This window comes from Ovis aries, chromosome 25, assembly GCF_016772045.2.
Source record: "Ovis aries strain OAR_USU_Benz2616 breed Rambouillet chromosome 25, ARS-UI_Ramb_v3.0, whole genome shotgun sequence".
NCBI lineage: Eukaryota > Metazoa > Chordata > Mammalia > Artiodactyla > Bovidae > Ovis > Ovis aries.
The window spans coordinates 28,539,545-28,562,752 of NC_056078.1; the positions used below are offsets into that span (position 1 = coordinate 28,539,545).

A 23,208-nucleotide genomic window follows, 5' to 3' on the forward strand; every position below is an offset into this window, starting at 1 on the left:
AGGCTCTTCCATCCATGGGATTTTCCAGGCAAGAGTACTGGAGTGAGTTGCTATTTCCTTCTCCAGGGGATCTTCCCGACCCGGGGACTGAACCCAGGTCTCCCGCATTGTAGGCAGAACAAGATAGAGAAGGAAACCCAAACTATTAGAGATGGAGGTAATACAATATGCACTTCAGGAAAAAGAGACTGGTTAAATATGCAGACTGATCATCGAGACATGATGATCTTAATGAAAAAAAAAAAAAGAAAGAAACTGGAGGTGGCCAAAATAGCAGAGTAGGAAGACCCTGAACTCACCGCCTCCCATTTGGAGGGAGGTGTAAATTTGGATGCACCAAATTTACAACCACTTATAGAACAGCTGTCTTTATCTATGAAAATGACAGAGACTAGAAGAAAATGTTTTCCACACTAAAGACTTAAAAAAGGAACCACAATGAGATAGTAGGAGGGATGGGGACATGGTATAGTCAGGATCCACACTCTCAGCTTGGTGACCCACAAACACGAGGAATATCACCATCATAGAGGTCCTCCCCAAGGAGCAAGGGGTTTGAGCCCTACATCAGGCTCCTCAACCCAGGGATTCTGCATCAGGAAGACAAGCCCTCAGAACACCTGGCTTTGAAAACCAGTGGGGCTTAGGATAAGGAGAGCCAAAGGACTATAGGAAATAGATAATCCACTCAAACGGCATCCACAAAATCTCACATGCTCCAAGTCTCAGCACAGAGGCATTAACTTGAAAGGAGCCCGGGTCAGACCCTCTTGCTGATCTTGGAGAACCTTCTGGAGTGGCAGAAGCTGGTACTCCCTCTAGGGATGCAAACACTGGTGAAACAGCTATTTTTGAAGCATTCTACCATAATAACATTGGTACTAGTAAATGCCATTTTAGAATCTGCCCTTTGGCCTATTACCAATGGGAATCGACCCCACTCACCAGTGGGTTGGCACAAGCCATGAGCTCCCCTGGAGCTCACAAACAGCTGTTTGGGGATACGGACTTGCCCACCAGTGGACTGGCACCAGCCTTGAGTCCCTCAGGGACGCACAACCAACCACACAGGAAGATACTGTGCTATCCAGTGGGCCCTCAGTCACCACGTGAGGCACAGCCTCATGGACAATTGGGCCAGGGGCCAGTCCTGCTTACCAGCATGCCCATAAAGTTCACCTTGCCACAAGAGAAGAGGGATACTTCTAGAGTGTATACCTCTGGTGACCAGAGAAGAGTGCCCTGCTGGACCCCATTGGACATCTCCTACATAAGGCACTTCTTCAAGACAGGGAAATGTAGCCAACCGACCTATCTAACACAGAAATAAACACAGAATTGGGGAAAATGAAGAGATAGATGAATATGTTATCAATAAAAGAACAAGATATAACCTTAGACACTTAAACTGCTCTAAAAAATAAAGTTTGTATAAAAATAATATATTAATATGAAAAAACATGTCCTTCTAATGAATTTTTTCAACCTAGATGAAATTGATGAACTCTAAAAAGTAGAAAATGCAAAAAAGTAGAAAATGCCATGAATAACACTAATAAACATAAAATACAAATACATTAAAGACTAAAAGCAAAAGAACAAAAGGTACCTAATAATCTGGATCATAAAACTAGACAAAAAAAATTATAGGCTTTCATTTACGAACACAGATGCAAAGATCCAAAATAAAGAGTTAGCTATTCAAATAAAAAGGTATATTAAAAGTTAATACACTATGATCAAGCAGTATTTATTCAATTATTGCGAGGACTGTTCAGTATAAAAGAAATCTATCAATGTTGTTCACTATACTAATAGATAAAAGGAGAAAATAATTTTTTTTCAATTGATGCAGAAAAAGAATCTGATGAAGATCAATACTTATTAATGAAAAAAACTCTTTGGAAATTAAGAACAGAAGAGACTTTTCTTAATTCTGTAAAGGTTTTGTGTTTTTTTTTTTTTAAGAAAAATCTTAAAACCATATTTTAGATTTAATAGACAAACTTTAAACTCATTCCCCTTAGGAAAAGAAGACAAGGCTGAACACTACAACTAATATACAACATATTACTGTAAATAATAAAAAGAAGTGAGCAGTATGAGAATTGGGAAGAAAAGGTAACACTATCATTATTGGCAGATGATATAATGATCATATTCTGGAAAAAACAATAGAAGTAATAATCTACCTGAGTCAATAAGAGTCAAATTACGGGCTTCCCTGGGGGCTCAGCAGTGGAGGATCCTCCTGCCAGTGCAGGAGACACAGGTTCCATCTCTGGTCCAGGAGGATGCCGCATGCCAAGGAGCTACTAAGCCTGCGCACGACTACTGAGCCTGTGCTCTAGAGCCCAAGTGCCGCAACTACTGAAGCCTGCACGCCCGGGAGCCTGTGCTTGGCAATAAAAGAAGCCACTGCAAGGAGAACTCTGCCCTCCTCAACTAGAGAGTAGCCCTCACTCTGCACCTAGAGAAAAGCCCGCATAGTAATGAAGACCCAGCCCAGCTGAAAATAAACAAATAAATAAACTAAGCTCCCTATTTTAAAAAAATGAGTCAAATTAGATTATCATACACAAGTCAAATCTAAAGAGCAATGAGCTAATTGAATCATCTATGTCTGACATGCACACAAGTTCATGTTTGGGGAACTAAAGTTTTAAAATTTAAAAAATAAAAACTAAAAAATAAAAAATAAAGAGCAATAGTATACACTAAAATCTAAAATGTAGAAAATCAATAGCGTACATTAAAAAATACCAGCAATAACCAACTAGAAAACATAATTAAAATAAGATACTCTTCTGATAGCAATGCAATCAATAAAACAACTATGAATTACTTAAACAGGGCCTCACTGGTGAAAAAATGTTAAAAACTTTAATAAAGAACCCAGAAGATGACCTGAGTAAATGGAGAGATTCTCCACAAACTTGGATAGAATGGTTAATAATATGCAGATGTCTATTGGGGTCCCCTGTTGGCTCAGACGGTAAAGAATCCACCTGCAATGCTTGAGACCTGGGTTTGATTCCTGGGTTGGGAAGATCCCCTGAAGGAGGACATGACAGCTACAGTCCATGGTGTCACTAAGAGTTGGACATGACTGAGGACCAAGCACAGAAGCACAGATGTGTATTACCCCTAAATTAATTTATAAACTCAATACAGTTGAAATAAAATGTCCAACTGGCTTTTTAATGTACTTGATAAACTCACTATAAAATTCATATAGGTGAATAAAGATTCATGAACAGGTAAATCAGGTATACAAAAAGCAAGTAAATGGGAAAACCTCATATGCCAGAAACCAAGGCATAGTATAACACCACAGCAATAAAGAATGTGATGTTGTTTTAAGATCAGACAAATCAGAACATAGAGCTCAGAGACATATACACCTTAAATCAAATGATAAAAGATGATTGTTTAACATACGGTTTTGAGAAAATTATCTCTCTACATGGAGAAAAATGAAACTAGTTCCCACCTAGCATCACACTCAAAGATGGAATCTGGACAGATTAAACATGTAAATGTAAAACTAATATTATAAAGTTAATTGAAGAAAATGTGACTTGAGGTAGGAAGAACTATTTAAACAAAACTTCAAAGGCACAAAACTACAAAGCATTTGTGGAGCTGAACAACATAATCAACTAATTAAACTCACTTTACAGAACACTCCACTCAACAACCTCAGAATATACACTCTTTTCAAGTGTACATGGATCAAGTCAGATTAAACTACTAGACCATAAAACAAGTCAAAATAGAATTAAAAGGATTCAAATCATGTAAAGTACATTTTCTAACCACTATTACATTACATTAGAAATAAGAAACAAGTATATCTGGAAAAATTCTCAAATATTAGAAAATAAAAAACATATGGCTAGATAACCCAGATATTCAGCTTCTAAGTTGAACAGTCCCAGCTATTCGACTTCTACGTATTTATACATCTCATCCTCTTTCCCTCCTGCCCTCAATCTTTCCTAGTATCAGGGGTGACAGAGGATGAGATAGTTGGATGGTATCACTGACTCAATGGACATGAATCTGAGCAAATGCTGGGAGATGGTGAAGGACAAGGAAGCCTGGCATGCTGCATTCCATGGGGTTGTAAAGAGTCAAACACAACTTTGTGACAAAGAATAATAACAAGTATTTATCCAAAAGAATGAAAGTCCATGTCTACACAAAAATTTGTACACAATATCCACAGCAACTTTAACAGTCCCAAACTAGAAACAGCCCAAATATATATCAGTTCAGTTCAGTTCAGTCGCTTAGTCGTGTCTGACTCTTTGCGAGCCCATGAATTGCAGCACACCAGGCCTCCCTGTCTATCATGCACTCCCGGAGTTCACTCAGACTCACATCCTTTGAGTCAGTGATGCCATCCAGCAATCTCATCCTCTGTTGTCCCCTTCTCCTCCTGCCCCCAATCCCTCCCAGCATCAGAGTCTTTTCCAATGAGTCAACTCTTCTCATGAGGTGGCCAAAGTACTGGAGTTTCAGCGTCAGCATCATTCCCTCCAAAGAAATCCCAGGGCTGATCTCCTTCAGAACGGACTGGTTGGCTCTCCTTGCAGTCCAAGGGACACTCAAGAGTCTTATCCAACACCACAGTTCAAAAGAATCGATTATTCAGCACTCAGCTTTCTTTACAGTCCAACTCTCACATCCATACCTGACCACTGGAAAAACCATAGTCCTGACTAGACGGACCTTTGTTGGCAAAGTAATGTCTCTGCTTTTCAATATGCTATCTAGGTTGGTCACAACTTTTCTTCCAAGCAGTAAGCATCTTTTAATTTCATGGCTGCAGTCACCATCTGCAGTGATTTTTGGAGCCCAAAAAGATAAAGTCTGACACTGTTTCCACTGTTTCCCCAACTATTTCCCATGAAGTGATGGGACCAGATGCCATGATCTTCGTTTTCTGAATGTTGAGCTTTAAGCCAACTTTTTCACTCTCCTCTTTCACTTTCAAGAGGCTCTTCAGTTCTTTGCTTTCTGCCGTAAGGGTGGTGTCATCTGCATATCTGAGGTTATTGATATTTCTCCCAGCAATCTTGATTCCAGCTTGTGCTTCTTCCAGCCCAGCGTTGATTAAATAAATACAGTGTTGGTATCGCCACACATCAGGATATTATTTAGCAATAAAAAAGGATGAACTACTGATATGGGCAACAACATGCTTGAGTCTCAAAATAATCAAAATTGGATTAAAGATTTACTGAGCATGGCCCCACCCATCAGAACAAGACCCAGTATCCCCCTCAGTCAGTCTATCGCATCAGGAAGCTTTCATAAGCCTTTTATGCTTCTCCATCAGAGGGCAGACAGACTGAAAACCACCAGAAAACTAACCAATCTAACCGTATGGACCACAGTCTTCTCTAACTCAATGAAATTATGAGTCATGCTGTGTAGGGCCACCCAAGATGGACGGGTCATGGTGGAGAGTTCTGACAAAATGTGGTCCACTGGAGAAGGGAATGGCAAACCACTTCAGTATTCCTGCCTAGAGAGCCCCATGAACAGTATGAAAAGGCAAAAAGATAGGACATTGAAAGATGAACTCCCCAGGTTGATAGGTGTCCAATATGCTATTGGAGATCAGTGGAGAACTAACTCCAGAAAGAATGAAGAGATGGAGCCAAAATAAAAAGAACACCCAGTTGTGGATATGACTGGTGAAGAAAGCAAGGTCCAATGCTATAAACAGCGATATTGCATAGGAACCTGGAATGTTAGGTCCATGGATCAAGGCAAACTGGAAGTGATCAAACCAGCAATGGCAAGAGTGAACGCTGACATTTTAGGAATCAGTGAACTAAAATGGATTGGAATGGATGATTTTAACTCAGATGACTATTAAATTGATTACTGTGGGCAAGAATCTCTTAGAAGAAATGGAGTAGCCATCATAGTCAACAAGAGTCCAAAATGCAGCACTTGGATGCAGTCTCAAAAACAACATAATGACCTCTGTTCGTTTACAAGGCAACCCAATATCACGGTAATGCAAGTCTATGCCCTGACCAGTAATGCTGAAGAAGCTGAAGTACGGTTCTATGAAAACCTAAAAGACCTTCTAGAACACCCAAAAAAGATGTCCTTTTCATTACTGGGGACTGGAATGCAAAAGTAGGAAGTCAAGAAAGACCTGCAGTAACAGGCAAATTTGGCCTTGGAGTACAGAATGAAGCAGGGCAAAGGCTAATAGAGTTCTACCAAGAGAACACACTGGTCATAGCAAACATCCTCTTCCAACAACACAAGAGAAGACTCTACACATGGACATCACCAGATGGTCATTACTGAAATCAGACTGATTATCTTCTTTGCAGCCAAAGATGGAGAAGCTCTATGCAGTCAGCAAGAACAAGACTGGGAGCTGACTGTGGCTCAGATCATGAACTCCTTATTGCCAAATTCAGACTTAAACTGGAGAAAGTAGAGAAAACCACAAGACCATTCATGTATGACCTAAATCAAATCGCTAACAATTTTACAGTGAAAGTGAGAAATGGATTTAAGGGACGAGATCTGATAGACAGAGTGCCTGATGAACTATGGATGAAGGTTCATGACACTGTACAGGAGACATGGAGGAAAACCATTCCAAAGAGAAAGAAATGCAAGAAAGCGAAATGGCTGTCTGAGGAGGCCTTACAAATAGCTGAGGAAAGAAGAGAAGCCAAAGCAAAGAAGAAAAGGAAAGATATAAGCATCTGAATGCAGAGTTCCAAAGAATAGCAAGGAGAGATAAGAAAGCCTTCCTCAGTGATCAAGGCAAAGAAATAGAGGAAAACAATAGAATGAGAAAGATTAGAGATACCAAGGGAACATTTCATGCAAAGATGGGCTCAATAAAGGACAGAAATGGTAGGGACCTAACAGACGCAGAAGATATTAAGAAGAGGTGGCAAGAATACACCGAAGAACTGTACAAAACGATCTTCATGACCCAGATAATCACGATGGTGTGATCACTTACCTAGAGCCAAACATCCTGGAATGTGAAGTCAAGTGGGACTTAGGAAGCATCACTACAAACAAAGCTAGTGGAGGTGATGGAATTCCAGTTGGACTATTTCCAATCCTAAAAGATGATGCTGTGAAAGTGCTGCACTCAGTATGCCAGCAAATTTGGAAAACTCAGCAGTGGCCACAGGACTGGAAAAGGTCAGTTTTCATTCCAATACCAAAGAAAGGCAATGCCACAGAATGCTCAAACTACCACACAATTGCACTCATCTCACACACTAGCAAAGTGATGCTCAAAATTCTCCAAGCCAGGCTTCAGCAATACGTGAACCATGAACTTCCAGATATTCAAGGTGGTTTTAGAAAAGGCAGAGGAACCAGAGATCAAATTGCCAACATTAGCTGGATCATCGAAAAAGCAAGAGAGTTTCAGAAAAATATCTATTTCTGCTTGATTGACTATGCCAAAGCCTTTGACTGTGTGGATCACAATAAACTGTGGAAAATTCTGAAAGAGATGGGAATACTAGACAACCTGACCTGCATCTTGAGAAACCTGTGTGCAGGTCACGAAGCAACAGTTAGAACTGGACATAGAACAACAGACTGGTTCCAAATAGGAAAAGGAGTATGTCAAGGCTGTATATTGTCACCATGCTTATTTAATGTATATGCAGAGTACTTCATGAGAAAAACTGGGCTGGATGAAGCACAAGCTGGAATCAAGACTGCCAGGAAAAATATCAATAATCTCAGATATGCAGATGACACCACCCTTATGGTAGAAAGTGAAGAACTAAAGAGGCTCTTAATGAACGTGAAAGAGGAGAGTGAAAAAGTTGGCTTAAAGCTCAACATTCAGAAAACGAAGATCATGGCATCTGGTCCCGTCACTTCATGGCAAATAGATGGGGAAACAGTGGAAACAGTGTCAGACTTTATTTCTTTGGGCTCCAAAATGACTGCAGATGGTGACTGTAGCCATGAAATAAAAAGACGCTTACTCCTTGGAAGGAAAGTTATGACCAACCTAGATAGCATATTAAAAGGCAGAGACATTACTTTGCCAACAAAGGTCCATCTAGTCAAGGCTATGGTTTTTCTAGTAGTCATGTATGGATCTGAGAGTTGGACTATAAAGAAAGCTAAGTGCTGAATAATCGATGCTTTTGAACTGTGGTGTTGGAGAAGACTCTTGAGAGCCCCTTGGACTGCAAGGAGATCCTACCAGTCCATCCTAAAGGAAATCAGTCCTGAATGTTTATTGGAAGGACTGATACTGAAGCTTAAACTCCGATACTCTGGCCACCTGATCCGAAGAGCTGACTCATGAAAAGACCCCGATGCTGGGAAGATTGAAGGCAGGAGGAGAAGGGGATGACAGAGGATGAGATGGCTGGATGGCATCACCAACTCAATGGACATGAGTTTGAGTAAACTTCAGGAGTTGGTGATGGACAGGGAGGCCTGGCGTGCTGCAGTCCATGGGGTTGCAAAGAGTCAGACATGACTGAGTGATTGAGCTGACTGACCAACTAAAGTGGAAAAAGTCAGACCAAAAAAGAGTATATACTGTATAATTCTTCTTAATTCTAAAGCTGGGACATCCCCAGTGGTTAAGAATCTGCCTGCCAATGCAGAGGACACAGGTTGGACCCCTGGTCTGGGAAGATCCCACATGCAGCGAAGCAGCTGGGCCTGTGATCCACAACTGAGCCCAAAGCCCTAGAGCCCTTGCTCTGCAACAAGAGAGGCCACCACAATGCGAAGCCCACACACCACAGCAAAGAGTAGCTGTCCGCACTCACTGTAGCTAGAGAAAGCCTGCACACATTGATGAAGACCCAGCGCATCCATAAATAAATAAGTAAAATTATAACATATGCAAACTCATCCATAGGTGCCGGGGTCCAGCCCCGGTGGATCCAGGGAATTGGAAGCAGGGACGGCGTTGGCGAGGAAACTTATTTATTTATTAATATAAGATTAGATTAGGAAGAAATAGTGTAGTAGGAAAATTAAGTGGAGAAAGAAGGCTGAATAACTTGGTTTACGGGGAAGGCCAATAAAGTTTCAGACAAGGAGCTAGCACCATCTACGTTGGGCCACCGGCGCCCACTTGAATATCGGGGGGTGCCCCGCCTTGGGCTCCCCCTTGTGTGGATCTTAAAAGCCAGGACAAGTAAGTATACATGGTGAGCCGCCCCACTCCAGATGGGAATTCAGCCTGAAATTAGAGTAAAGAGGAGACACGGGGGAAACCAGTCCAGTGACTGGCCCCGTCCTCTATTGTTCAGAAGGCCTTTTATACTTTTGATAAAATATGGAGATCAATGGGTAACACAAAGTTATGCAGCGTTAGCAGCCCAGACTCTTATCAAAACCAGGCTTTTCTCTCTGCATACCTAATTGTATACATAAGTCTTAGGTGATTTACATCATCTTCTGGCCAAAAAGGCCAATTAACATTCTACAGCCTTTTTTCTGATAATGGTTTGTTAACCAGAAGACTTATTTGTGTTGATCTTCCCAAAGTCTGGTGCCACTCTCAGAAAGCACTAAATAAAGTTACATTCTTACATAGCAAGGACACAAGAAGAGTACAGTGATATATAACAAAAGTAATTAACTCAAAAGTCTAGTGTTGCTAACATCAAAACTACTATATATCTTTTTCCATATCCCGTTTACATTGATTAACATCCTCCCAGGTGCCTAAAAGATAAAGAATATGGAGGCCTGGTAGCAGTCATTGAGTCAACAGTGAAAACCCTCTACCAATATAATTTTTAACTCTTTAGAAAAGGCTCTGTATCTTTAAGATGCTTTAAGCTTTGTGCCTCTTGTGGTTGGGGGGCTGCAAGCAATTCACAAGCTGTAAGAGGTCCGGGGGGAACCTGTTAGGCAAGCTAGAGAGTTATCAGAGGAGTTTTTACTGAAACATCCCTTTCAAATGCAGAAGGCTAAAGTCCTGATTTGACTTTTTCCAGAGAATATTAGAAGAGTGGAAAAGCAGGCAGATTCTTATTTTTTGGGGGGTGGATGCTCAGGAAATCCCAGGGGGAAAACCTGAGGTCTGATTAGCCTTGCCATCAGAGCTCTGCCGCATGACCTTGTCACGGGTGGAATTCCTCATGCTGGCTCCCGGCACATAGTAATAGAAAGTTGATTGGTGTTTATATGGAAACAGGGCCAAGACAAAGAGATTCCAGTCTACAGCCATACCACCCCGAATGCGCCAGATCTCACCTGATCAGGGTCAGGCCTATTGAATACTTGGATGGGAGAAAGAGATTACAAATGGGCACAAAGAAAGTTTTGGAGTTTTCAGATATGTTCATTATGTTCATTATATTGACTGTGGTGATGTTTCCATGGATGTGTTCGTATGTCAAAACTTATCAAACTGTACACGTTAAATATGTGCAGTTTATGAAATATCCATTATACCTTAAACTGTTGAAAATATATGTACACAAAATAACAATTCTTTGTTAGTAAGTGTAACAACTTATAAACAAAATAACACATGCAGGAAACACAAAAAAACACACAACTTTAAACACATTAGAATGATTTCCTAAAGTGGAGGAAAGGAGAATGTTAATGAAGAACAAGAAAAAAAAATGTATAAATAAATTTTAAAATTTTACAATCACATTACTGAGATTTTAGATCCTGGGGAAGAGAGTGAGGGGGAAAAGAATGAAACTTACTCTGCTAAAATGATACCCCTTTTGGTGGCTCAGAGGTTAAAGCATCTGCCTCTAATGCAGGAGACCCGGGTTTGATCCCTGGGTCGGGAAGATCCCCTGGAGAAGGAAATGGCAACCCACTCCAGTATTCTTGCCTGGAGAATCCCCTGGATGGAGGAGCCTGGTAGGCTACAGTCCACGGGGTCGCAGAGTCGGACACGACTGAGCAACTTCACCTTCACCTTCACCTTCACCTTCAGAGATGTTAAATTCTCTAAAAATTTTTAAGTCTCAAAAAATTGACAAGCAACAACAGTAGAAATTGCCAACTTTCAGTCATATGAATGAGGAAATGTTTAGAAGGACTGTTGCCTGGTAGCCCTGGAACAACTCAAAACTCCACGTTCTCATTCATTTAACAACTATTTACTGTGTACTTATGTACACAGTACATATTTACTGTGTATTTATGTGCCAGGTCCCACTCATGAGGCCAAGAATTCTTCCAATAGCCACACACCATCTCCCTGGTCCTACCTGTTGGGGCTTCCACTTTGAGGGCTGCTGTAGAAGAACCACTGGTAACTCCCCAAGGACCTAAGCTGGATTCTGCTTTCCCTCCTTCCTCAACACACTCTACAGTACCAGCGCTCTTCTGCCTCGTTACTTGTGCCTGAAGAACCCGTGCCTGAAGCTGTTTGAAGGCTTCATGAAATGCCATTTCCATTCGAATATCATTATTTTGAATTTCATAGTACAAGCCTGAAAAAAAAAAAAGACGTTGAAACAAATGTGACTAATTTCCCGCTATCAAATACTGTAGAAGGACAGCATTTCATTTGGATTTCCCACACTTCCACCAAAGTTTAAGAATTACATGATGAGCCATTAAAGAATGGAAAGAGAAAGGAAAAATCTTCTAATGAAAGAAGAGACGTTTGTATCATAGGAAAGTATCAAACCAAGTAAAGTCCAGGCTACAACATTGGTTGGTTCCAAGCAAGTAGCATCTTCGAAGAAAACTTCCGCCTGCTCATAGTTCTCCATCAGGACAGCCAGGACACCACACAGCAACAAGCTGAGAAGAGACCACCAGCAAGACTGACAACATGGCCCCACATCACAGGAACCAAGGCAAACTCACACCGAAGCTTATCTGCCCCTACTCATTCCTCATCTCTCTTCCAATCATACCTCTGGATGTGATTCTGGTTCAGGGAAAGGGCTTTTCGAAAGCACTCCTGTGCTTTGATATTGTCTTCAGTTAGGAGGCAGAAGGCACCGTAGTCCAGCCAGTGCTCCAGGTTCTGGGGCTCCCGAACTAACCTCTGCCACACGAAACATCAGGAGGACCAAGGTTACTGCGACGCTGTTACATCCTTCAAGCACATAACATCACAGAGCAAGCACTCCAAAAATACTATAAGCTCTATGAAATTAGAAATGTGACTTCTTTTTTGCTTACCACTAACTTCTGAATGCCCAGAACAGTCACTTGTCTGACTTATATTATGTGGTCAATAAATATTTCTGGAAATAATGTAAAAAATGAAAGCCTCAAAAAAAAAAAAGAATCCTCAATTCATTGCTTTCTAGTATCAGTGTTTTGGTCACCATATACTCATCCAATACTTGGGAATCAAAAGATTCGTTTTATGTTTCATTTTAAAGATTTACATATAATCACTTCTGTCACAGTCTTGAGGAGGCAAATATCAGCTTATCCACAAATATGTAATAATAAAAACAACTTATGATGAGTGAAAACTATAAAACATTGCTGAAAGAAATTAAAGAAGAGAGACAAACAAATGAAAGCACATTGCATGTTCACAGATTAGATTAGAAGACTTAATACTGTAAAAAGCAATATACAGATTCAATGCAATATCTATCAAAATCCCAATGATATTTTTTTGCAGAAACAAAAAAGCCCATTCCAAAATTCATATGGAATCTTAAGGATCCCAAATATCCAAAACAATCTTAAAAAGGAACAAAACTAGAAAACTCAAACTTCCTGATTTCAGAACTTAACAAAGTTACAGTAATCAGTCTGGTACTGGTATAAAGACAGACATATAAGCCAAGGGAATAGAATGGAGAGCCCAGAAATAAATCCTAACATATATAGTCAAATGACTTTTGACAAAGGTGTCAAGACCATTTGGTAGGGAAAGGACAATATTTTAAGCAAACTCTGCTAGGAAAACTGAATATCCACATGCAGAGAATGAAGTTGAACCCTTACCTAACACCATATACAAAAAATAATTCAAATGGATCAAAGACATAAATGTAGTACCTAAAACTATGAAATTCTCAGAAGAAAACACAGGGTAACAGCTTCACAACTGGATGTGACAATTTTCCTCCAGCTGACTGTGTTCCCATTGAGTGCGCGTTTCTCCCTCTCCCCACACTGGGGCATTTGCACCAGAGGGAGGGTGTGCTGAAGCAAGCTGGGCCCATGCACACACAGCTATAACTATGGCTGCTTATGTAGCCATCTGTGGCTCTTCTCAGATGCAACCCAGGTTAGAATTTTTTTCCCTGGTTGTGGCCCCCCAGATCCAATGCTGTGCTGTGGTGTGGTCTGAGTAGGGCTGGAGCATTGGCTTGGCTTGGGCCCAGGTGCACGGTAAGGTGGCCATGAGGAATGTGCCAGCTTGTAGGGCAGATGTCTCTCTGCCCTGCCTCAGGGGCAAGCCAGGACACTTGCATTCTTCATAAGTGGAGTCCAGGCTTCTCCAGCCTTTCTGTCTGTCCCAGCAGCCAGTCCTCCAACCAGCAAAGGGACCTTGTCTTCTCTACACTGTAATCCAGGACTGGGACACCCAGTCTGTGGCTTGACCCACTTACTCCTCAGTTTGAATTTACACCAGTGCACCTTCCCTTTTCTTCCGAGTCCCCTCCTAGGGACACAGGTCCCAACCAAATCACTTTTCTTCCCTTTCAAGTAAATTATGCGTGTATCTTTCTTACAGCCTTGTTGTACATGAGTCCTTCTGTCAGTTTCCAGTGAGAATTGTTCCACATGTAGATGTATTTTTAATGTGCTTATGGCAAGGAGGTGACCTCCATGTCCTCTTACTCTGCCATCTTTATTTCTCTCTCTCCAGGTTCATTTTCTGCATATGGATAACCGACTGTTCTAACACAATTTTTTGAAAAGCCTATCCTTTCGGCATTGAATTTTTAAATTTGTAAACAATTTTGTCAAAAATATAATGGCTCTGTTTCTGGACCTATTTTTGGACTCTGTTTTATTGATCTATGTGTCAGTCTTTTCATCAACAAGGTTGGATTTTAAACAATCAAACACTACTATGTATTATACCCATATTTACAATTAGCAGTGGCAACAACCACCAGAAAGATGTTTAATTACCTCTTCATAGTACACTGTCGCCATTTCATAGTTTTCATTGACTTCTGCTTCAAATGCAAAGAGTCGAAGCTGTTCACTGCTAGTATAAATGACTGGAGGGGTGCCTTGGACATCATCTGGTATGGTCTTGTCAGCATCAAGATGACAGGCAGACAAAATGAAGCAGTTATCAGGAGAAGTTTTATAAGAATAAACCAGATATGAGACTCTAGTTATGATATTTAAAATGATATTGAGGTTTCTCACAGTCTTGCCAGTACAGTAACAGAGTGCGTGTGAACCAACAGATAAATATCAAGGGTGAAATAGAATCTCAGGTATCTGAACACCAAAAGTCTGAGGTCATGGAAGTGAGTAAAAATTATTTACAGCAGAACTGCTCTCCTCAAGGCTGGGAAGTCAGCATCCCTAAGTCACTTCTAACCCCAAATAGCTTCTTTCCTTTTCTCTAGTGTACAGAAATATTATCATTTTTTAGGTGTCATGACATGAATAGGGCAAGAACTAGCTAGAATCTTCAAACATCGAGAAAACAAATCTTTGGCAGCTACATCTATATTTTCAGTGGGATATATAGACAGATTCTACCAAGGAGACATTTTAGACATAGCCAGAAAGGTAGAAGGAAAAATAACATATCCTTTATACCCAGATAGGAAAGGAGGTCTGGTATAACAAGCAATCTCTTGGGCCAGAGGCTAGAGGCAGGGAAGACCCCTCCCCCGATTTCTTAACCAGAAATAAAACTTGTATCATTGACTTTAACAAGGAGAGTTACTAAGGAATGTGAAGAGTGAAGCTAAGTTTGGGATGGGCCAAAGAGAGCTTCTGATCACTGTTAATGCCTTTGTACTCCGTTCTTTCTAATTCTGAGCTCCAAATCCCTATAGCAACACACTCCTATGCCCAAACCAGAAATATTTTACCTCTAATATCCACTCCCCACACCCACATTACAAGCCTTCTGTCTTCTTGTCATTTAGTCCCCTAAAACTGTTCTCTGACTTCCAATACGCCTATAATTTCCCAAATGGATAAGCCTGGACCTCATGATTATCTACTCATACTGCTCTCTCACCAGCACATTCAAGTCCTGGGCATCCTTGTCCTTTTCCTGCACTTGCTCAGACAACTCCCAAATCAAAACAATCCTACAACCTGACTTCTTCCTTCTTAGGCAGAAGCTGCTAATTGAGCCTGAAGAAAACTGCATATGGTCTTAGCTGAGGACTTTAATACTCTCAATAATCTATGTGTTTGTCCTTGTTCAGCAACATTTTCCATTATGCTAGGCAGTATCTAAATTTTCTTCTCTTCAAACTTGCCATTCAACACTTACTCCCTTCACTTGCAGTAAAGAAGTTACTTCACAGAGGAAATAGAAATTATTAGGCAAAAAAAAAAAAAAAAAAAAAAATCCTACAACTTTTGAATCCCACAACCAAGCTCTGTTTTCTAAGATGTATCTAACTTCTTGGCTGTGGTGGGTCTCTGTCGGTGCATGTGGGCCTTCTCCAGCTGCAGAGAGCGGGGGCTCCTCTTCATCGCGGTGTGTGAGCTGCTGCTCATCGGTGGCTTCTCCTGTTGCAGAGCACAGGCTCTAGGCACATGCGCCTTCAGCAGCTGCGGCTCTCAGGGCCGAGAGCATGGGCTCAGCAGCTGCGGCTCTCAGGGCCAAGAGCATGGGCTCAGTAGCTGTGGTGCACAGGCTTAGTTAGTCCACAGCATGTGGAATCTCCGTAGACCAGGGATCAAACCAGCATCCCTTGCATTGCAAGGCAGATTCTTAACCACTTAACCACCAGTGGTTAAGACGGGAAGCCCCTGAACTGTTTATTCCTGCATCCATGGTATGTCTTTCCTTTCAGCCTCAGAGGAAGAGGTATCACATCCTTCTCTGTTTCGAGACTAATCCTTACATCTAAATTCTTGACCCTTTTCCACTTGTATATCCCAAGTTTGCCATTGATTGCCCCCTTTCCCCTCAACTTTCAACTTCTCCCAATCTACTGACTCCTTTTCCTAAACCTGAGGACATTCTAAAGACTTCCATCTTAAAAAGAAAATCTCTAATTTCCAGCTACTATTTTCCTACTTCTTCCCTTTATCTTCCAACTTCTTGAATGTTTATCCCAATTGCTTTTGGATCACTCATTTACTCTTCAATTCACTATAACTTGGATCTACTTCATTAGACCAATGAAACCGCTATGTAAAGGTTAACAACAGCCTCTTTCTGGCCAAATACAATAAAATCTTTTCAGACTTTCTCTTTTCTCCCCAGGTTTATGAAGATATAATTGGCATCAGTTCAGTTCAGTTCAGTTGCTCAGTCGTGTAGGACTCTGCAACCCCATGAACCGCAGCACGCCAGGCCTCCCTATCTATCAACAACTCCCAGATTCCACCCAAACCCATGTTCATTAAGTCGGTGACGCCATCCAACCATCTCATCCTCTGTCATCCCCTTCTCTTCCTGCCCTCAATCTTTCCCAGCATCAGGGTCTTTTCAAATGAGTCAGCTCTTCACATCAGGTGGCCAAAGTATTGGAGTTTCAGCTTCAACATCAGACCTTCCAATGAACACCCAGGACTGATCTCCTTTAGGATGGACTGGTTGGATCTCCTTGCAGTCCAAGGGACTCTCAAGAGTCTTCTCCAACACCACAGTTCAAAAGCATCAATTCTTCTGTTCTCAGCTTTCTTCACAGTCCAAATCTCACATCCATACTTGACCACTGGAAAAACCATAGCCTTGACTAGATGGACCTTTGTTGGCAAAGTAATGTCTCTGCTTTTTAATATGCTGTCTAGGTTGGTCATAACTTTCCTTTCAAGGAGTAAGCATCTTATAATTTCATGGCTGCAATCACCATCTGCAGTCATTTTGGAGCCTCCCAAAACAAAGTCAGCCACTGTTTCCACTGTTTCCCCATCTATTTGCCATGAAGTGATGGGACCGGATGCCATGATCTTAGTCTTCTGAATGTTGAGCTTTAAGCCAACTTTTTCACTCTCCTCTTTTCCTTTCATCAAGAGCCTCTTTAGTTCTTTCTCGCTTTCTGCCATAATGGTGGCATCATCTGCATATCTGAGGTTATTGATATTTCTCCCGGCAATCTTGATTCCAGCTTGTGGTCCCTCCAGCTCAGCGTTTCTCATGAGGTACTCTGCATATAAGTTAAATAAGCAGGGTGACAATATACAGCCTTGATGTACTTCTTTTCCTATTTGGAACCAGTCTGTTGTTCCATGTCCAGTTCTAACTGTTGTTTCCTGACCTGCATATAGGTTTCTCAAGAGGCAGGTCAGGTGGTCTGTATTCCCATCTCTTTCAGAATTTTCCACAGTTTATTGGGACCCACACAGTCAAAGGCTTTGGCATAGTCAATAAAGCAGAAATAGATGTTTTTCTGGAACTCTCTTGCTTTTTCAATGATCCAGCGGATGTTGGCAATTTGATCTCTGGTTCCTCTGCCCTTTCTAAAACCAGCTTGAACATCTGGAATTTCATGGTTCACATACTGCTGAAGTATGGTTTGGAGAATTTTGAGCATTACTAGCGTGTGAGATGAGTGTAATTGTGCAGTAGTTTGAGCATTCTTTGGTATTGCCTTTCTTTGGGATTGGACTGAAAACTGACCTTTTCCAGTCCTGTGGCCACTGCTGAGTTTTCCAAATTTGCTGGCATATTGAGTGCAGCACTTTCACAGAATCATCTTTCAGGATCTGAAATAGATCAACTGGAATTCCATCACCTCCACTAGCTTTGTTCATAGTGATGCTTCCTAAGTCCCACTTGACTTCACATTCCAGGATGTCTGGCTCTAGGTGAGTGATCACACCATCATGATTATCTGGGTTGTGAAGATCTTTTTTGTACAGTTCTTTGTGTATTCTTGCCACCTCTTCTTAATATCTTCTGCTTCTGTTAGGTCCCTACCATTTCTGTCCTTTATTGAGCCCATCTTTGCATGAAATGTTCACTTGGTATCTCTAATTCTCTTGAAGAGATCTTTAGTCTTTCCTATTCTATTGTTTTCCTCTATTTCTTCGCATTGATCGCTGAAGGAAGGCTTTCTTATCTCTTTGTTATTCTTTGGAATTCTGCAATCAAATGGGTATATCTTTCCTTTTCTCCTTTGCTTTTCGCTTCTATTCTTCTCACAGCTATTTGTAAGGCCTCCTCAGACAGCTACTTCGCTTTTTTGTATTTCTTTTTCTTCGGGATGGTCTTGATCCCTGTCTTCTGTACAATGTCATGAACCTTTATCCATAGTTCATCAGGCACTCTGTCTATTAGATCTAGTCCGTTAAATCTATTTTTCACTTCCACTGTATAGTCATAGGGATTTGATTTAGGTCATACCTGAATGGTCTAGTGGTTTTCCCACTTTCTTCAATTTAAGTCTGAATTTGGCAATAACGAGTTCATGATCTGAGCTACAGTCAGCTCCCGGTCTTGTTCTTGCTGACTGCATAGAGCTTCTCCATCTTTGGCTGCAAAGAATATAATCAATCTGATTTTGGTGTTGACCATCTGGTGATGTCCATGTGTAGAGTCTTCTCGTGTTGTTGGAAGAGGGTGTTTGCTATGACCAGTGCATTTTCTTGGTAGAACTCTATTAATTAGCCTTTACCCTGTTTCATTCTGTACTCCAAGGCCAAATTTGCCTGTTACTGCAGGTGTTTCTTGACTTCCTACTTTTCCACTCCAGTCCCCTAGAATGAAAAGAACATCTTTTTTGGGTATTAGTTCTAGAAGGTCTTGTAGGTCTTCATAGAACTGTTCAGCTTCAGCTTCTTCAGTGTTACTGGTTGGGGCATTCGTGATATTGAATGGTTTGCCTTGGAAACGAAGAGAGATCATTCTGTAGTTTTTGAGATTGCGTGAAAGAGGATACCCCCTTATTTTTCCAAAAATTCGTCTTATAAGTTAGGCAGTTTCTCATTCATCTTTGTGTTTTCAATGCCTAGCACAGAGCAGCTACCCCAATAAATGTCTGTAGTGTTAAGGAAGAAAAGAGGGAAGAAGAAAGGAATTTATTTAGAGGAGACCCGATGACCTACAGAGAAAAGGAAGAGTGCTTAGTTCTAAAGCACCTACCTGGTTTAAGGCCACATGCATCTGATCCACCAAGAAAACATATAGCTCACTGATAAATTTCTGCAGCTCCTCTTGGCTTTCAAATGATGTTGTCTTCAAGTACTTCTCTCTCACAATCTTTACCACAGCATGCTGCAAGAGACACACATCACCATCTGATAACACAGTTCAGCAGAAGACCTCCCTTGAGCTTCTGATCTAAGGCTCATCAGAAACCCAGAAGGTGAACTGATTTTCCTTGGTGACTGCTAGACTGTCGGCTCTCTGATTTTCCTCCAATCAACACACTTTGCATGACATCAAAGTATGTCTTCATGACATCATTCTTTTCTTGACATTACCATCATCATCAAAATGGTCAATACAGGATTCACACTTTGCAAAGAGAGTCATAAAGCCAAAGAAAACCTTAGCATTATGTTTATGCATTATGTTTCTCATAGTGGCAACATGATTCAAGGGAGAAAAAAGAGAAAGGCCTGATCTGAGAGACTGAACAATGGAATCCTGATTCTAATCCTGCCACTGTACAACCTCATAAATTATTTTACACTTGGTATTTCGGTTTCCTCATTTATTAAATGGATACGTACTTCTGGTATTCTTATACTACTTCAAAAGAGGATTGAGAGGCCAAAGAGAAATAACAGGGGAAGATGGTCATCCAGCTACTAATAGCAGAACCAGGGATCAAACTGAGATGTGCCTGTGCCACCTGAGAAGAGCCTCGTGTCTCCATGGCTACCAGTTGTTTTTCACTTTATTATTTCCACATACTTTCTTTGTATCTGTTTGGTACAGTTTAGGGCACATAGTAAATGTACACAGAGAGGCACTGCAGTGTAGCAAATGAGAAGCCAGATTCTGAGCTGAGTCTGGAGCCAGATTGCCTGTATGTACATTCCATCTTTGACCTTTACTAGCTCTATAATCTTGGGCAAATTATTTAACCAGCTAAATACTGCAATTCTCTATCTATAAAATGAGGAGTACCTTTTTCTTATAGTTGTTGTGAGGATGAAATTAGTAAAATATGAAGTATTTAAAAATCTGTCTGTACACAACAAATACTCAATAAATGTTAGCCATTATTATTTGGGAAATTATTATTAAGTAAATATTTCTCAAATCTTAGTGATTCTGTGGGCTAGGAAAAGGTTTGCAATGGGAAACAGAAAACTGTCATGGAATCAACACCAGGTACAGAGTGTCTGCTTGCTAGTACAACACGAAATCTGGCCTAATTTCAAGTGAGGAATTTGTTTATTACAGGCTTACACTCAGTATGGATACTGAACCATACCAAGACTATATAGGAGTGGAAGAATGTCTCTAGACATTCTGTCATAGAGAACATAGGTCTTTGCACCAGTAGCAAGAAAGGTAGAGCATAGCTGAACATAACTGGAAAAGAAATGATAACCACATATGCAGAGAAGATGCTTCATAAAAATCCACGGTTTAATAAATTAATATTTACCTTGAGCTGTTCTTTGAAAGCAAAGTATTTTCCAGAGCAATTAAGTTCATAGCTGAGCTGGCACTTCTGCTCCTCCAGGGTTTCACTGTCTATATCATTCCCAGTCTTGACTACTTGTTTTCCAAACATGGTGTGATATTCATTCAGAATGGCTCTAGCAATGTTCTTGATCTGCATGTGGTAGTCACTCACCGCCTAGAAAAATACAAAATATCTGGTAAAGGGGCCTCAAAGAGGTCAAGACATGGAAAGAAAGTCTGAAACTTGATTGGGTTTTACATTCAATAATCCTTTTGTTATAAATTGCCCTTCTCTTCCCATCTCAGAAACCATCAGCCAAAGATTAAACACTGTATGCTATTCATTGCATGCCACTGGTCAGACTGAAGCATGAGGGAAAATTTGTGAAGCTACACTTTCTCACCCCTTCTGGAAAACATACTGAAGAACCCATGCCCTATTTTCAAGTGGGTGCACTCAACATCTCAGAGTTTCACCTTGGCCTTGGCACTTACTTTCTGAGCTCCTCCTGTCCTACGGGTAAGAGGTGGCCTTGGAGGAATCATTTCCTTGACCCTGTATCAGAAAAAAAAAAAACAACACATAAACTTTCCTATATCCAAGTGTATGTTCTTTTATTTCCCACCTCCAAAGGTCTGGGTGAGGGATATCAAAGGTCAGTTGGCCCATCACACTTGACCACTATGCTATTATCTCATGTAAGAACCTAGACATGAACTTCAGAACAGCATATAACTGTGAACTAGGAAGGAAGGTAGGAAGCGACTAAATAGCTACCTGGAAAGTAGCTAAGTTGCACTTCTGGCTAATTTGAGCCCCGGCTTTACCCTTATACATTTTTTTAAAACCTCTTGTACACAAGAAGCTATATGACTCAGGAATTAGAAAGAAACGGGTGTTTTTACTTTAGTAGCTTTATGTAGCTACTAACAGTAGCTGTTATGACTTTTGGTAGAGTCTCTGAAAGCACAAAGTTTTGGAAATATAAATGGTACAAGCAAGTGAAAGCTTTTCTTTCCTCTCCAGTAGGAAAAATTGATGCTTTCGAACTGTGGTGCTGGAGAGGACTCTTGAGAGTCCCTTGGACTGCAAGGAGATCAAATCAGTCAATCCTAAAAGAAATCAACCCTGAATATTCATTGGAAGAACTGATGCTGAAGCTGAAGCTCCAATACATTGGCCACCTGATGTGAAGAACTGACTCATTTGATAAGACCCTGATGCTGGGAAAGATTGAAGGCAAGAGGAGAAGGCAGTGACAGAGGACGAGATGGTTGGATGGCATCATTGACTCAATGGTCATGAGTTTGAGCAAACTCTGGGAGATAGTGAAGGACAGCGAAGCCTGATGTGCTACAGTCCATGGGGCTGTAAAAAGTCAGACACAACTGAATGACTGAATAACAATAAGGATAAAAAGTATACTCTTGGTCAGAATTTATAAGACTGCATTAAGCTATAGTAAAGACATCAAACCTTACGGTGGAAAAAAAAAAACTTTACAGCGAATAAGAAAATACATTTTACCACTGTCAAGCTACTTACACCAAAACTTTTACCTTCCATTTTCAGGAGTTCTTACAAGAACCCAAAAGAAATTAGGGATTTCCCTGATAGCTCACTTGGTAATGAATCCTGCAATGTGGGAGACCTGGGTTCAATCCCTGGGTTGGGAAGATCGCCTGGAGAAGGGCATGGCAACCCACTCCAGCATTCTTGCCTGGAGAATCCCCATGGACAGAGGAGCCTGGCGGGCTACAGTCCATGGGGCCACAAAGAGTTGGAGACGACTGAGCGACTAAGCGCACACACAAACGGAATTATAGTTCTTCCTTCTTATAGTTTCAGATTCCTACTTAGGTATACTATACTGTCTTGAAATTTACCAAAAAACTCACAAATCCAATTTTTATTTAATAGGTTCTATATATGAGAGAATTCCCTGGTGGTCCAGTGGTGAAGACTTGGTGCTTCCACTGCAGTGGCCCAGGTTCAACCCTCGGTTGGGGAACTAAGATCTCGCAAGCTACGTGGCATGGCCAAAAAGAAAAGAAAAGTGAGACTAGGTTCTATGTAATTTTAGACCTTGCTCATAACTCCTAATTTTAATTTTATCTATGTTATTAGATAATATATCCATATGATTCAAAATTTAAGAAATATGAAACAATATATAGTAAATGGTCTCCTGCCAGCCTTGTTTAGCCACCCAGTCTCCTTTCTAGAGATAATGTTATTCATTCAGTGAAAATATACATTAGTGCCTATTATCTACCAGGCACTTTTCCAGGTGCCGGGGATAGAGTATTAAGCAAAGACAAAAATTCTTGCCCTCGTGGCACTTACATTTTAGTTGGGGGAAAAAAGGACAATAAATAAGATAAATATGTTAGTGATATGTTCCACACAGAAAAATAATGCAAGAAGGCAGACAAACTATGTTGGGGGTTGGGAGCAGTGGAGTTGGGGAGCATATTTCACCAGGGAAAGCTTCACTGAGATGATAATA

General features: G+C 40.8%; 1 protein-coding gene across 11 annotated transcripts in view; it reads right to left on the reverse strand.

Moving 5' to 3' along the window:
- The window catches only part of CFAP70 (cilia and flagella associated protein 70), an 83,144-nt gene that overhangs the window by 19,774 nt on the left and 40,162 nt on the right, over positions 1-23,208 (reverse strand). For all 11 annotated transcript variants that reach the window (XM_060406649.1, XM_060406650.1, XM_042240989.2 and 8 more), the window contains 7 exons: positions 21,194-21,254; positions 20,679-20,873; positions 19,199-19,330; positions 14,092-14,217; positions 11,895-12,028; positions 11,663-11,778; positions 11,238-11,462 (listed from right to left, as the gene is read on the reverse strand). In XM_060406649.1, coding sequence (XP_060262632.1) covers positions 11,238-11,462; positions 11,663-11,778; positions 11,895-12,028; positions 14,092-14,217; positions 19,199-19,330; positions 20,679-20,873; positions 21,194-21,254 — 989 coding nt within the window. The remainder of the gene's footprint in view (positions 1-11,237; positions 11,463-11,662; positions 11,779-11,894; positions 12,029-14,091; positions 14,218-19,198; positions 19,331-20,678; positions 20,874-21,193; positions 21,255-23,208) is intronic.